Raw genomic sequence first — 17,045 nt, 5'->3', positions numbered from 1 at the left:
AAAATAAATCTGGATTCTCTTTAGAGTGGGTTAATTTTTATTACAGTTGATGTGTGGTCCTACTCTGTTTCTCAGTCCCAAAAGAGCAATTGGCACTCTGTCGGCTCTTAAGAGAGAGATCAAGTGTTCTTGGAGCCAGCACATGGGACATTTGAAGCACAAGCAGCCTGTTTACTTCTCTCAAGAAAAGGCATAGCTCTTTAAAGTGCCTTCGTGCTTAAATATCCTAAAAAGGCATTTTTAAGATAAGTACCCTGATTAAGGGACCGATCAGCCTTGGTTGTGAGAAAATGTACTCTGAGAAAACATTTTTGATTTGAAAAACTGGGCTTTCAGCTGAACAAAATGAAAAAACATTTGAATGGGTGCTTGCAAACTGTGAACACATGTACCTGAAATTTGATTCCATGTTAGAATAGAATTAAGTAGAGATTAAACAAATTGGGTTTGTTGGAGGAATCTGTTTATGTTTTGACACTATACTTTCTTCTAATTTAAGATACAGTATAGATCATAACATGTAATACAGAGATTATTCTTCTGATATGATTGTATTTTAGTAAAATAATATTTCTTGTTCATAGCCATGAGAATTTAATTATTACAACTTTGAGGTGATTCATTGTTATTGCAAGGGAAACCTTTCTACACGGAGCCCCCTGTAATTGCAGGGATAGGTCCTTTAACCCCTCAAATAATAGTAATTTTTTCATTGCAAAGCAAAAATCTAAAGGCTGAGTATTCTGCAAATTCAACCTTTTGCAATAAACCAAAAATGAACAAATAAAATAGATTTTTAAAAAATTAACCCCTTCCCCTTCATAAAATATCAGTTGCATTCCAAAGCTGAAAATTATATTGTTTGTGATTAGTCTGGTGTAATATTTAGTAATTATTATTAATAATAAGTATTTTATTAATTAAATATTCATTAATATTTAATAATTTAGTAACTAACAAATACAGAACTCTGACTTTGTATTACATGAAGTAGTTCTAAAAGCAACACCTCTCAGTTCTTGGACAGTGTCAGTGAAGTGTTTGGGTTTTTTCTGCTTTCTTTTTTTTTTTTTTTTTTTTTTTTTTTTAATTGATGCATGGGAACAGATAATAATTTCCATTAATTCCTGTATAATAAAACTGAAGTATGAAGTAGGAATGCATTGACTCGTGCCTAGCTGTGGAAACCAGTCCTGTTAATTATGTGTCTGAGATTCCAGCTATGTCATGGTTATCTTTGCACTTCCTGCTTTGTAACCTTATGCATTCCTTTATTTTGATTTTTAATTATTTTAAAATTTGTATTAGACAGAAAAGCAGAATCGTGCTAATCCAGCTGGTATGTAAATTGTAAACTAAAGAATTTTTTTTCTCTGAAAATATTTGATTCCTCTTTTTATCTAGAAGTGCTTCCTTTACTTATATAAGTGAGCCTTTTCATAAATTTTGTAGCAACATGAAAGCTTAATTATTTGATAGATTAGAAGAAGCAAAAATTTCTCATATGCTCCCTCAATTTTTATTTGCATTGATATGATTTAAGTGTAGTTTTAACAGTTTATGGAACTAGTCAGTGCAGTTTTATAATGGCTAGTACAGTGGGAATTTACTACCTTATTAAAGTTCAACTTTGAAAAAACGATTTGTACATCCTTCTCCACTTTCTGTTCTTTGCTGGTATTTGGTACATCAGAATTAATGTAATAGCTGCCATTAGTTAATGCCAAGGTCTCCGTAAGGCCACTGTGGTGATGGTTGATCATCATGTGTTGAATTTTGGAGCATTTGGCATGTACCTTGTAGAACGGAAAGAACACAGATTAGGCAATTTGATGTGGTGCCAGCTGAGCCATCAGATGTGTGCAAATCATGAGCCTTCAGTAATGAATGCAAATGAAAGTGTTCTATTTTTGACTTGGAATCCTGCTCTACAGTGACTGCAGTTTGTGATCAGAGCGTACAGGACTAATACATCGTGTACTACTATCAGCTGAATTTTCTTTGCAGTGAGCTTTCTGCTCTTGCAGTCCTTGAGTATTTTGTGTTCAGTAGTACCACCTGTTTAGAATTTGATCTGCAATGTGATTACTATCCCTTTGTTATCTGTTTATGAAACTGATTGTATGATACGAGAATTCCTTTTCTTTTCCTCTACTGTTCTTTGTTTTCGTTCAGACTTTCAGAAAGGAGGCTGGGAAATGCGGTAGCTTTATTTGCCACTGCACTGACATAAACTAAATGTGGATGATAAAAGAAAAAATGGAAATAGTAAGTTAGTGGGATGGAAGAAATAAATGGAAGTCAAAACTATTCCAACCTCTTTTTTGGGACTCCTTCCTCAATAAAAAAAGAGTTGATTCGCACACACAAGCCTTTCACTTTGTTTTATACAATTACTATTTTACGGTTAAATTTGATATTTATGACCTGGTGATTATGTGCAGTGAAATACGTGATTATGTGCAGTGAAATATTTAAATCCTTTCTTTTGCTTGGGAGCTTTATATTCTGAAGTGAAAGTAAATAACATTTCTGTTGTGTTGTTTTGATTGTTTTTGTTCTCCTCACTTTAGATCCCTGCAGTTCACTCAGCCCACCGTGCTTTACTGAGGAGGACCGATTCAGCCTAGAAGCTCTCCGCATGATCCATAAGCAAATGGATGATGACAAAGATGGTGGTATCGAAGTAGATGAAAGTGATGAGGTAGGAGTAAAAAATACTTCACTTATGCATACATGAAGTCTTTTTTATCCTTTTGTTTTATATAGCTGCTCTTTATCTTTCAGCACTTGAGTAGTTGTTGCTGCTCATCTTAATTCAGCCCTTTCCTCAGACAAATATGGAAGGAAAGTCTAATTTCTGTATTTGTCTGAAATGGGATATTACTGTCCATTGTTCTAGCCTAAAGGAACAATGTGTGACTATGTATAGAAGGTGCTACTTTTGTGATTGGTCTAAGAAGTGGGTAAAGGTGAAAGGTTTAGGTTGTAGTACGACAGTGATGTGATCCATTGCTTGGTGTTACGGTTTCTTCACCCAGAATTTTCTTGGTTAAGGCATTGCTGGGCTATCCTATTTACCTTAGATCTGTTGCAGGCACTTCATGGTGTAAAACAATACCTGTTACAGAGAGGTAAGTCTAGAAGAAAGATTTCTGGCTTGGTTTACATTTTACAGACAAGTATTAAAAACGTTGTGCTTACTAATGGTAAATTAAGTCCTACAACCTAAGGAAGTTTTTTGTGACTGTGCTTGAATGAGTTTGGTAGGTAGGCTCCTGGTGGTCCTGGCAAAGGACTTGCCCTTGCATTTATTCAACTTTACCACTGGGATTCTCAGAATTACTGGGTAGGAATGGAAATGTCTATGTAGTTTCATTGTACTTGCTTATTTTGCTTTCTGGCCATTGTTAAGCACGCACTTGACAACCAAGGGAGAATGAAGATGTCCCCTAAAAATGAAGATATTGTCATGTGGTTCTGACACCCATTCTTACTGTAGACGAATGGGAGAAGAATTTAGCCCTGTTTTGTCATCCTTTTTTATACCATCTAGGGGAAGATTATTCTCCCTGAATGAGTTATGAATTATCATTGTCAAATTTAATGTGATGCTACTTACTTTTCTGTGTACCTTTGTGCAAACAGCATCAACAGGCTCCATCCAACCTGACCCTGAACTCTTCCCAGGGATTGGGTCATCCACAACATCTCTGCGCAGCCTGTTCCGGTGCCTCTCTACCCTCTGAGTAAAGAATTGTTCCTAACGTGTAGTCTAAATCTCTCCTGTTTTAGTTTAAAACAATTTTCCCTTGTTCTATTGCTATCTGCCTGTGTAAAAAGTTGCTCTCTCTCTGTTTTATACCCCTCCTATGTGTACTGAAGGTCACAATAAGATCTTCTTGGGACCTTCTCCAGGCTGAACAGCCCAGCTCTCTCAGCCTGTCTTAAGATAGGTGCTCCAGTGCTCTGATCATCTTGGTTGGCCGGACTTGTTCCAACAGGTCAGTGTCTTTCTTGTGCTGAGGAGCTGGAGGCAGCACTCCAGGTGGGATCTCACAAGAGCAGAGTAGAGGGGCAGAATCACCTCCCTCGACCTGCTGGCTACTCCTCTTTCATTGTAGCCCAGGATGCAGCTGACTTTCTGGCCTGTGAGCGCACACTGTTGGCTCATTTTTCAGCTTTTCAAAAGCCCATCTTTTTCAGCCAAGTCCTTCTTGGCAGGGCTGCTCTCAGTGACTTCTCTCAGTCTGTGCTCATGTCTTGCATTGCTCCAATGCAGGTGCAACACCTTGCCCTTGGACTTCATGAGGTTCTCATGGGCCTACTTCTTAGGTTTGTCCAGATTCCTCTGGATGACATCTCTTCCTTCTAGTTCAACTGTGCTGTTCAGTTTCATCTGCAAACTTGCTAAGGATGCACTTGATCTCACTGTGTTATTGATGAAGGTATCAAAGAGCCCCTGTCCCAAGAGAGAGCCCTAAAGGGCACCACTCATCACTGGCCTCCACCTGGACATAGAATGATTGACAGCTGTGTCCATTCAGGCAGTTCCTTATTCATCAAATGATCCATCCATCTCTCTCCAGTCTGGGGATAAGGATGTTATGTGCCACCGTGTCAAAGGCCTTTCAGTGGTCTAGGTAGATGACATTTGTTTTCCCTCATCAACCATTGCTGTCACCCCATCATAGAGGCCACCAGATCAGTCAGACACTGTTTACCCTTAGTAAAGCCAAGCTGGATTGTCTCAGATCACTTCATTGTATGTACTGTAAGATTGCTTCCATGAGGATCTGCTCCATGATCATCCAAAACACAGAGGTGTGAGGCTCGATGGTCTTTATTTTCTCAGGTCTGCATTTCTTCCTTTTTCAGTAGGAGTGATGTTTCCTTTTTCCCAGTCACCAGGGACTTCACCTGACTGCCATGACTTTTCAAAAATAATGCATATAGTCTGCCTTTGTTACTGCAGAACGTTTGGGACAGGCACAGTTCAGTATGCAAAGTGAAACATTAGTGATGGAGTGTGAGCTTCCTGAGGAACTTGCCAGTACTTTGGTTGTTTCTTTTGACTTGTACTGCATTTTTAGACACTGAAGCTGAGGAAGTTAAAAGAAAATACTGAAACATTTATACATTGGAAATATTTTATTAGTATTCAGAAGATTTGCCCTGTCTTCCAGTGGACCATCTTTATATCTGACCTTAAGTTTCTTCCTGTTCCAGAGAAAACAAGAGAAATTATGCTAAAGACCTGTTTAAATGGCTGAAATTATAATAGTTGATGAGGCATGTTGTTCAGCTGGGGTAATTAGAGATGGGTGAAACTGTATGTTCAAACTACACATTGTGCATAAAATAAGATTACTTAATTGTAGCCTTGTTTCTGCTAGTTCATTTTTAATTATTGAAGAAATATTTAATAACCCACTCCCTGCAAAGTAGCACTTTTCTACATATAATTTCCACACAAATCAGTGATGAATATGTATTTGCATAGAGTGCTTTCTTCTAGGACATTCAATGCAAACCTGAAATTAATGAGAAATGCAGTTTAATTGCAAGTTCAGCTAGTAACCTCTGTTTTTCTTGTAGTGCTTTTACTAAATCTTTACCATTATCTTACAAGATCTACATTTATACAACATAGTTACATAGTCACCTGATTACAGTAGGTCTGAATATGTACTAAATATGTCCTATTTATATTTCAGAACCAGATTTTTTTGTTCTGTCGCAGTAGGTATTGCTGCTTACTCTGATTAAGAATGAGGACTGATAATTTAAAAACCCACTTTATTAGAAGTAAAGCTTACACGAAATACAGGGATTTTACTTAACAGCAGGGAATGGATTTTCTGTTTTATGCTGCATGGTTTTTACTTGCAAGACTCCTGGAGAGCAGCATATTGAGTATGTGGATTAGATGCTCATTAGCTTTTTACCTGGCAGGAAGAATGTGACAAAGTAGAATAACTTTCTGCTGTTTTACCAGCACTACAACAGTGTTGCAAGGGTATATTTACACCAAGGAAGGAAGTTCTTGTAAATAAGTTATTTTGAGACAGGAAGGTAAAAAGAAATAAAGAAGTTGAACTATTTATTTGAACTATTTTAATTTACTAATCCAGTTAACTCCCAACGTAATTCCAGACATTTCATCTGCATGCAGTTTATTTTTCCTAATGTTTTCATGCCCTGTTTTAGGTTGTAGATTGTTCTTCCCCTGTAAAATGAACGACACATAAAACCCTTCTGTAAAGAAGGAATTTTTCTAGGATATTAGAGAATTTGAATGAAGATATTTCTTATTTCCTCAAAAACTGTCTGATACTGGAAGACCTTTGGACGTACTTTGTACGGACTGGAAAGAAACTTATATTTGGCTTTGATAAAGTTGATGTGAGGAAACCTCATCTAAATTTTTAGCATGGGATTTAATAGTCAGCAAAACATGAGAGATTTTGTTGAAGTCTTCTATGGAAGTTAGAGGGGTTCTAGTCTGAGCATGGCGTAGTTACTTTTTCCTTATTATTTGGTATGGTACAGCAGAGAAAAGGAAAATGAAGAAAAAAACCTTCTATTATGAGTGCAGGCTAATATGAATTTTCCTATCAAACCTAGCTGCTGATATTATTACTTTATATGTAATATAAAGTAATAAATATACTTTATACTTGATATGCTTCATATGTAAGGATTGTGATTGTTTAAGCTGGTTTCAAGAGGTAGGCTGTAAATGGGTAACTGAAAGGGAGAATGTGGCATTACTAACTGAGGTTTTAGTCATGTGTTGTGGGAGGCTGCCTCAGGAAGCATCTGTTGCACCATGGGAACGTGTTTTGTTTTAATGATGAAACACAAGCAGTAAAACAGACTTATCATATGTTCACTATTTACATAGGTTTTTCCTGTTTCCAAAGAACTTCCCTAAGAAGGTCCTACATAAAGTAATTTCCTCAGGGAATCTCTCTGCAGTGTTAGAAGTATTAGTATCTTACTGTGTGTTTAATGTCTCACTAAGGTAAAGGCACAAATGTACAGTTTTGCGTGGGATCTCTGGATAGATCACTTCATATTTTGCTGAAGTTTTTTTAAGGAGGTAACTGGAATTGTCACTTTATAGAAAAACTGCAAACTGAACAAACCCCATAGAAAACCACCAGCACCCTGCCCCATACCCTCCCCCCCCCCCAAAAAAAAAAAAAAAAAAGACAAAAAGGTACAGTAAGGAGAAGAAGAGACTGCAGCACTGAAAGCATCAGAGAACAGCTTTTAGCAGGATGGTCAAAGGAGTTGGAACCTCAGAGAGGTGATATGCTGAAGTGACTGCCTCAGAAATGTTGTCTGGAGGCAAGAATCAAATAGAATCTAACTTTCGTGGCCTAAACCAGGGAAGATGATTCTCTACTATACAGTGATTAAAGCAGGAAAAGTAGCTAGCATGGTCTGGAATGATAATACTTTTATAGCACTTTGGCTGTAGTAAGTTTGACAAGGATAGGCTTCATTTTGTTCTCTGGAAATACACTCTCAGCAGAATGTTACATGTCCTTTCAAGTTCCCTTAGTATTTTGGTTTTGTCATTGATGTAATAAAAGCCCTTAAACTGGAGTTCGTATTTCTGTAGGCAACTTAATATTTTGGTGTCAGCTGTTTAGACAAAATTCTGCATGCGGAAAAATATGTGCTGGAGTGGTTCAGAAACTGAAGACATTATAACTGTATTTTCATGACACTGGGATGGCTCCTGAGTGCGTTTTACATCTCACTGTGCAAGACATTCTGTTACAAACATTGATCTTTCAAACAAGGATTCTGAGCTTCCTAAGCAGTGCAGCAAACCCTTGCCCCCAGAGCTACTGGGTTACTTTGAATTCCTTAATTTGTTGTGGCTCTTTTAATAGAGGTATTTTTTGAATTATTTTTTTTTAATTCAACTGCTAATGTATTTGTCCCCAGGCAGAGTGTGTTTTAGTCTTCTGTATTTTTGTAAGCCACTCTGAACCTGTCTAGACAATTTGTTTTTGTAGAGCAGGAAAAGGAGCCAGGTCTTGTGTGAAAACATTGATGGTGTTAGTTGACAGCTGTGCCTGTGCAAAGAAGCCCTATAGAGAGGCAGCACGTGTTATTGTGGGTACAGTTGCATAGAAACTGTTCCAACGTGGTTTGGACTAGACCTACCTCACGCCTTGCCTCCTTGGATGTGCTTAAGCTAATATGTAGCTGTCTGCACCTCTTTATTTAGTCCTGCTACAATGAAGTGATCCCTTGGAAATTCTATCTTGGCTTTGCAGAGATTGCAGAGTTTACTTTGCAGTACGTGGCTACAGTTTTGTTTTGAGCTGCAGTAACTTTTTTGGATAGAATGTGTAGGTTATTTAAGAGATACTTGATAGCACTTTCCTGGCTATGTCCTACATTGTTCTAGCCGTGTTTTATTATTAATATTACTTAATATGTTATTTTACTTTATAGCATCTTTAGAAGCCATTTCTGTAAGGTAGGCAGTCATGCCTGAATCATAGTATGTTGCCTTTTAAAAGCATATCAACCATCATAATTTAGTTAGTACGTGTGACATTGCAATAGCTGCAACAAATCTTGTAGCAAATAGATGTGAGGAAATGTACTAAAAGGCTGAAGTTGTAACTTCTGCTCGTTTTCCCTTTGAAGGAATAAACCTGAAAGAAATAACACTATTTGAGGAATAGATGCTCAAGGGTGAGAGTAATACCTGGCCAGGAGATGTTACTGATTGCTCTTAAAGTAAACGTGTCAGTTAGGGGGTCTATTTTAAGTTGATGAAGCTGAAAATTGTAAACTTCAGCCTTCACCCTGAACAAAATATAAACATCATGAGAGTGGTTCCTGCTGCTCTTAGTGAGTGTGGTTAATTTTACTTTTCCAGTGGCATTCTTGAAAGTATGCAATTGCTTGTTTACCTTGCAAGCATGTCTTGCAGCACTGATATTTGAACTTTTTTTTTTTTTTCTTTTTTTTTTTTTTTTTTCTTGTCAAAACTCTAGTTTCAAGTCTAGGTGGGGTGTTTTTTTAATTCTGTACTTGTTTTTGAAGTAAGTGGTTTGACAAATGATTATTTTTGTTTCATACAGAGTTTTTAGGTAACTTATCTTCTGCTTTCTTGGTTTCAGCTTTGTAGTCTTAAAAGGACTTCTCCTTCCTGAGTAATTATGTTGGCTAAGATAATACTTAAATGTGTTTTTCTTAGAGCTTATTCTTTTAACCTCCCTATTTAGAGTTATTTTTCTAACCTTTCCTTTGTATACTTAATGACCAGGGCAACAGAAGAGAGATTAGCTGCCATGACAAGGAACAGAAAAATCCTCTTTTTAACTAGAGTTGTTCTGGTTTTGTCTTTCTTCAATTTAGGTCCCAGTTCTTTTTCTTAAGGAAGCACTTCCGTATTAGGCCACTGTTGAAACAAAGATCTTTTACACAGAAGAAAGATGTTTGATGTTGTTAGATACCTCTTTGTTAGTGAATGCACCTACTCTTTAAAACATGGTGACCTCTTTCCAGATACGTGCGCTGTAACTTCAGTGTTATGACACCCTGTGGTGTCAGAGAACCTTTTTGAAGAAGTCATCGTGGTTATTTTCTCAGGATCTGGGAACAGTACGGGTAGGACAGAAGAGAAGAGGGGCTTTTCACTTGGAAGAAGTTCTCACAGATGTACTATCTCTGCCCCTGAGCAGTAACTGTACTGGTTGCTAACTGCAAGCTGCTTTCCAGTTTGTGTTGACGCTCCCTTTTACAAGAGGGACGCAGTCAAATGCCCCAGTGGGTGTCTCGGAATGGGCCAGGTGCGCTCAGCCCTTCCTTCTCCCGGGAAATCCCGGGCAGCGGCCTCGGATCCGCGCTTCCCGTGCGGTGCTGGCGGCGCCCTCTGCGGGCGGCGCGGCGGAACTGCAAGAGGAGCCGCTGGCCGGGAGCCGCGGGAGCCGCGCTGCGTCGCGTTCCTGTCGGGCCTGGTCGGGTTAGGATGGGGAGGTGAAACACCTTGAAGCTTTTTGTTTTCACTTGGCATCTTCCTTCTCTTCTTATAAAAATTGAGTAGTATTGTTAACAGCAATTCAGATTTTTCTTACAGCTCCTGTAACTGAACAAAAGTTCTCATCCTTCGATATTTTACAGCCTTTACTGACAACTATCAGTAAAGGTAGCAAGTTTGTACAAACAAAAGTGATCTGAGTCCTAGCTGAGAAGACTCAAAATTGGCCCAAGCCTGTATATACAACATATTCTGTCCCTCTTCAGCAGCTTGATCACCCTACAGCACTTGTTTTGAAAAAAAATGTCCATGCCTGACATTTGGAATCTAAGGATGGTGCATCATCAATCACTAGAAAGCTGAAGAATGAGCATTAGCATTTACCTTAAACCCCCATGTGAAAAGAGATAATCGTTACAGAGAGGGACATATAATACATGATTTTGCTGTATTTTTAGTATGTTTTTTGCAAGTTTGTGAAAGATATTCTGGGGATGTCAGTTGACAGCAGATACTTGCGGTCTGGAGGGAAAAGGTAAGGTGGGAAAACATCAGTTTTTTCCTGCTGTTCCATCTGTGAGACTGTACTGTAATCTGGGAAGGTTTAGGGACATTAGTAGATAGGAACATCCACATTAGTGGATAATTTTGTTTGTTTTCTTATTGTGTAGTTCCTGCTCTTCAGTTTAGCCTTTAATAAACATGGAGTGGGAATGAATAAGACAATGCATCTTTCATTGCACATTGCATGACAATTGTAGAATTTGGCAGCTTCACGGTAGCATTGCCAATATGGGAAGTATTCAGGGTTCCCACTTGGATGATGGAATACGCAACAGATATTTTTACATTTGCATACAGTTACAGCATACAGTCCTGTGCTTATTAAACCTTTTTACTGTTGCTGATCCATTGTTTTTCAGAAGTTCTGTAACTGCCTTTGCCCCAACAGGCTGCTATTTTCAGTTCTCATATATTTCATAAGTTTCTCTTATATTTCTCATGTATATGCATGTGTGTGCGTATATATATTTTTATATCTCAATTTATGCCATTCTTATACACATGGGGAAGAGGAGTTAAAAATGCATATGCAGTTTGTATGGGCTAAATGGAACTATTCTAGGAATCAGAAGGCTTTACAAAACTAATGTCTGACAATCAGAAAGTTTTGAAATAATAGATACATCCAGTCAGTGTTTCAATACTATGGCTCTGGGGTTTGTTTAAGGAGGGCAACTTGTATGTTGTCCCCAGTCCATCAGTTAGGGGAGAAACTTGAATCCATTCATAGTTTGAGATTCCCTCACATTCTAGTAAAAATATTTTCGTTTGGGAGAGTTGGTAAGTGTTAGCTTTTGCTTGCATATTTCTGCTATTGTATACTGGTTCTTTTTATTAAGAGTTAATATCATTGTTTAATGTTGACTACTTTTCAGTGTCTCCTGTAGTTTCTGAATGGTATAATCTCTAGATCTGTTAGAAATGGAGCCTTTGTTATAAATGGAGCCTTTGTGGGATGCTCTGCACTTGAATTATTACCTGGACTGAATTTTAAGAATTAAGTTCTTCTGCAGTGCATCACTAGCTTGGCTTTCTTCCTCACCTCGCTTGAAGTGGTGATGACATATGATCACCCATATAAAAGGCTGTTTTTTGACTTAGCAGTCATGACTATCTGTAGCTGGTTTTGTTTGAGCAGCTTTATCTTTCTCGAACTGAAGACAGCAAGCTATCTACTGTGGAAGCTTACTTGGTTTTCTGGTACTGTTAGTACCAGATACTAGTTTTCTGATACTAATCCCGAAGAGACTGTTCATACAACGCTTTCAGGGACTGATACTTATGAAGGATTTCCACTATTAACGGGAGGTCATTTGCCAACAAGTATTCCAATTTTTCTAGGCCTTTATGAAATAAAAAATAGAGGGCATTTTACAGTTCCATGGCTTTTCTTGGGTATGTATTTGGAGAACTGTTTGTAGCAACTTGTGGAATACTGATACAAGACTGCCATCATATAATTGTATAATAGAATCATGGAATGGTTTGGGTTGGAAGAGACATTAAAGATCATTTGATTCCAACCTCCCTGTTGTAGGCAGGGACATCTTGCACTAGATCAGGTTGCTCAGAGCCCAATCCAACCTGGCCTTGAATGCTGCCAGGGATAGGGCATTTACAGCTTCTCTGCACAACATGTGCCAGTGCCTCACCACCCACTCTCTATGTCAAGATTGCATGATCTTCTTTTTTATAATGTTTGCTAAAAGGCTTCCTATTAATTACTGAAAATGAAGAAGCTTTATGTAATGCTTCTGTGCTTGGAGTGTAACCACTGAGGAATGATTAGCAAGCAGAAAATTGGCCCTCAGATGACTTCTGTTTTTTAATTTGATAAATAGAAGTCAAATTTTTGTTGTCTAATCAAAAGACTTTAATACTACGTAGTAAACAGCTTACTCTCATCCCTCAGGCAGTTGCATTTAACTGGTATGGCAGGATTCAGGCATTACTCATCCAAAAATTACTGGCACACTTTCAAATCTTGCATGGCCTCATTTTCAAGGAGGGGAAGTTGGTTAAATGTCATCAGAATAGAGAAGTGTGCAGTGTAACTGTGGTAGGTTCCTGTAATCACTGTAAATCTGAGGCATACTAATAATGTTAAACTCAGTACAGTAGCAACTGCATTGTCAGTTTTTCTAGGATTTAATAATTGTGAAAAACAAATCTTGTAAGAGTGTTTAACTTACCTTCTGAGTCTTTGATGTGGAAAACTCAGATCAATTCTCTGCTGCTTGCATGGGGAAGACATGGGAAAGACTCTACCTGATTTCTGTGTAGTTTCTCTTCAGAAATTGTTATTTAGGCATTTAAGATGATGTTTTTCCCTTTTCTTCAGTTTCTAAGGGAAGATATGCAATACAAGGATGCCTCAAATAAACATAGTCACCTGCACAGAGAAGACAAGCATATCACCATTGAAGATCTGTGGAAACGCTGGAAAACCTCTGAAGGTAGGTAAAGAAGTATAGCTGAAAATGATGGTGGCTATTGACATAGTTAAAATTCAACAATTCTTCCACCAAGTATAGAGTAGTGCATGAATGACCTGTTGAAGCATCTTCATTAATCTATTTTGACACTGTTATTTGTAGGCACACATAAATCTGACTAAGAACTCATTTAGTGCAGCTAGAGGTAATTTCCTCTTCATGTGTTTTGTTTATTGTGAGTAAACTAAGATAGCTTACATAAGGTTGTAATTTATCAAGGTGACTGGTACAAGTGCTGAATTCCAGATTAGCGTGTTTTTAATTTAATAAAAATTAAATAAAAATTTAATTTTTAATTTAATAAACCCTAAGGGTTTCTCTAAGCTATTTTATTTTTTAATATAGTATTAAATAGAAAATTCAATGCACTTTCACTTTGATTTAAATTGTATTTGAGCTACAAAGATCTAGAATTTTTAGTCCAAAGAATTTTTGAAAATCTTCTTTAACCTGAGATACAGTAAAATGTACTGACAACCCAACACCACCAGCCGTCCCTCACTTTGATTTAAATGAAGTAAGTTGAGCCAACTATTCCAAGTATCAAAGGATGGTATTTAAGCAGTATAGTGTTCATTGCCAAATATGTCCTAGGATATAGTGATTAAAAAGAGATCTGGAATGTTGGAATAGGAGAAAAATACCTAACTTCCTCAGCCCCTTCCCCACCGCAGCCCTCATTCCGAAGGTGTTGTGCAGGTTCTGGCCAGGGCAGGATTAATTTTCAGCAGCAGTCAGGAGGGGCCATGGCTACAGCCAGGGTGTTATCCTACACCCCCACGTCATTGCTGGGAGCCTGGGAATGGGACTGTCTCTCTCTGCTGGGGAGAAGAGGTTCATTCTGGTCGAGAAACATGGGGAACGGACCCATCTGGTATTTGTTTATTGTCAGGGGCTTTCCATGTGAGTAGTTTATTTTTCTTACACCTTTTGTTATTGTATTATTGCTATTATTGTTCATTTTCTTATCTCATTGCTGTTTCCAGTAAATTGTTCCTATCTCAACTTGTGATCTTCACCCTTTGTGCCTCCAATTGGAGGGGAAGGGGAAACTGCACACCTGTTGGTAAAGGACTGCTAAACTTGAGAATACCATTCCTAAACCATGACATGTTCTAATGGTGAGCATAGAGATCTAAAACTTAGTATGGGTCAAACAACTGAAAGTAAGAACAGGAGGGGAATGAAACCAGGAATATGGCATTGGTTCATTCTGCTAATGCAGGAAGTCACTTAAGTGCACTCTGAGGTAATGCCTGAAGTGTTTGGAATGTAGTAAATACCTGTTTTAACCAGTAACTTTTGGCCTTATCTCTTCAAATATTCCTTAAATACTTATTTGCAGAAGATCCTGTTCCCTGAAAGTATTGCAACTAAATTATCAGAAAAAAATGTTTCCTCAAAACTGTAGGTCTAAGTCATGAGTAACTGTTCAAAAATTTAGGCTACAGTGATTCTAGAAGTATAGTTTGTCTGTTGTGTATATATTCCAGTTTTCTTGGATGTTATGAGTGAGTAAGACTCAAAAGACTTTGAGAGGAATGTCTCATCTCATTGTGTCTGCTTATAGTGGCTTTATTTGTGTATCCTGCTGAGAGAACTAAAATTGCACCAGAGGGAGACCTTTAGAATGAGACTTCTTAGCAGTGTTAACAGTGGTCTGCTGACTGCTAGAAAGCGTGAAGCCCCTCAGAAGATGAACTACTTTAATTTGATTTTAGGTAGCATGGAAAATGTTGCCATTCTTTTCTAGATGTTTTAGGAATTTTTGATTTATTTGTTTTTTATGTGCCACTAGTTTATAGTAATTTGACAACATTAAACAAGAGGATGGAAGGTAGTGTAAATGATAGTATCAGTAATTTGAGACTTCTAAACAATCTGTTGAGGTATCATGTGAGAATTACAAACTCTACTGTTCTTGACAGTGTATACAGAAACATCTTCAGCATCTACTGCTGTGTAGTTTATGCTGAGTAGAATTTGCTTATTCTTTGCCATAATGCTTGCTTTTATGTGTATGTTTGTCTTAAATATTTGTCAAATAGCTTAAAGGTGTTCTTTGTTCAACATATTGGTGGTAGAAAATAGATAAGGTATGAGGGAAGAAAGCAAAAAAATGCCATTGCTGTTTGATGTCTCCTTTTAGGGTTAAGGAAAGTAGAGGTTGCTTTTAAATAATTGATTACGAAGGATTTTATACACTGAATGTAAGACTGAGGATTGGCTGCTTTCAAAGCTCTAAAAACTGCCTAATAAAAGAGGAGGCTTCAGAATATTGCTTTTTAATATTTCTGGTGCTGGCAGGTTTTTGATGTCCCTGCCTGGTGCAGAATCCTTAAGGCATAGTCCAGGCTGGTGCAAATTAAAGGAAGTTCAAGGCTGTTACAGGTTTTACCTGCATGGCAGGAGTCATATTGTAGCTTGAATCAGCATCTAGCCTATTGTTGCTGTGTTGCCACTCAGTTTAAAGGATTCCTTTGGTACAAAACAAGACTATAATTTAATTTAGTTTAGTTAGAATGTGCTTTTTGTGGCCTTTGAATGTTTTTTTAATCTCATAATCTAATTCGACAGAGTGCTCTCTTTAGAGGAGTGACTATGAACTATCATAGCTGTTTAAAATGTAGAAAACACTTCTCTCTGAAAGTCTTCTGACTTCTGTTCTGTGTGTTACTGTTCTTTAAATGTAAATGCCAGTATAGGCTTGTTGTATGGTATTCTTTGACTGTCTTCTCTTCTAACTAAGCAGTATTTATATACATGTGCTACAGAGTCTTTCAGCTGTTCACAAGTAACAAACTTAGTAGCTACTGTTAGGTTAATATCAAAGGTGCATCTTCAGTGTTTTTTTCTGCAAGGGCCTTGAAGAGGTAGTAGTTTTGAGTGTGGAAAAGGGGACAGATGAACATTTGGTTTGATATCTGAATACCAGTCTTTGTACAATTATCTTTGGAAGTTCTCTCACTCAGTGGCACCTGCCTTCTCTTTTTGCCCCTGCAATTGGCTGTGGTCATGGGAATTTGCTGTCTGAAGAGCAGGATGTAGGTATTTCATCTCAGTAGCAAGGGGGCTGTAAAATCAGTCCAGAGCCTTCAGCTGGATGGTTCTCTGACCTGTCTCAGTGAGTAGGGCTGGATGCTGCATTCTTACATTCTTAGTGATGTAGCATTGTCCCCTGGGACTTGATTTTGTAGCCAACTAAAAACTGTTGAAGTCAAACGTGGAGTTAATGAACGCTTGGCTATTGTCAGACTAATTTGAATCCTGTCAAAACCTAGTTGTTACAAAGAACCTTAAAAAAAGAAAAAGTATTTTTTTTTTTTTTTACCATTATGGCATATTTGAGCTTTAATGTATAGTATCTCCTATAGACTGTCTTATAATACAAAAAAAACCTTCTGCTTGCCTTCTGTATGTACCTTTTTTCCCCTCCTTTAATTCTCTTTCCTTCTTTGTGGAAAATAGGAGGTGAACTGAAGTCTGGTACATTATTTATTAGGGCTACAAGATACAAAAATGGCTCTATATTTGCATGTGTTGTATTCTGTTGTACCTGTTGTATTCTGATGTACTACTGCACAAGTGTTCTTGCAGCAACTGGGACTAAACTGCTTACCACAAACATGTTGTGATGGCCTTGCTCTCTAATCATTTGCTGTCTCAGGTTTTAAATATCTGGAGGTTGGAAATGAATGCAAGCAGTGCTTGGCTAAGGATGAGTTACATAATGCTGCTTACTGCTGATGTTACTGCTGAAGGTCCTAAAAACTAAGTTTTGAATCCTTTTGTGTGATATGATAACTTTAGCATGATACATTTAACACAAAAAACTGGTAAATAGACTGATATTCTAATTACTGTGGGTTAACAGTGAGAAACTTTCATACAGGGCCAGTTTAAAGCTACTTTTGCTGTCTTCACCTTCAGGTATGTTGGTAGAACAGTTGAAAAGAAGCAGGGAAAAA

At 37.7% G+C, this 17,045-nt stretch overlaps 1 protein-coding gene across 2 annotated transcripts in view; it reads left to right on the top strand.

Moving 5' to 3' along the window:
* STIM2 (stromal interaction molecule 2) overlaps positions 1 to 17,045 on the top strand; it is a 64,317-nt gene that overhangs the window by 33,529 nt on the left and 13,743 nt on the right. For both annotated transcript variants that reach the window (XM_053940268.1, XM_053940269.1), the window contains exons 2-3: positions 2,574 to 2,704; positions 12,924 to 13,038. In XM_053940268.1, the coding sequence (XP_053796243.1) occupies positions 2,574 to 2,704; positions 12,924 to 13,038 (246 nt within the window). The remainder of the gene's footprint in view (positions 1 to 2,573; positions 2,705 to 12,923; positions 13,039 to 17,045) is intronic.

This window comes from Vidua chalybeata, chromosome 4, assembly GCF_026979565.1.
Source record: "Vidua chalybeata isolate OUT-0048 chromosome 4, bVidCha1 merged haplotype, whole genome shotgun sequence".
NCBI lineage: Eukaryota > Metazoa > Chordata > Aves > Passeriformes > Viduidae > Vidua > Vidua chalybeata.
Note: the sequence above shows the minus strand (reverse complement) of the source record. Positions and strands in the feature narration are given on the sequence as shown.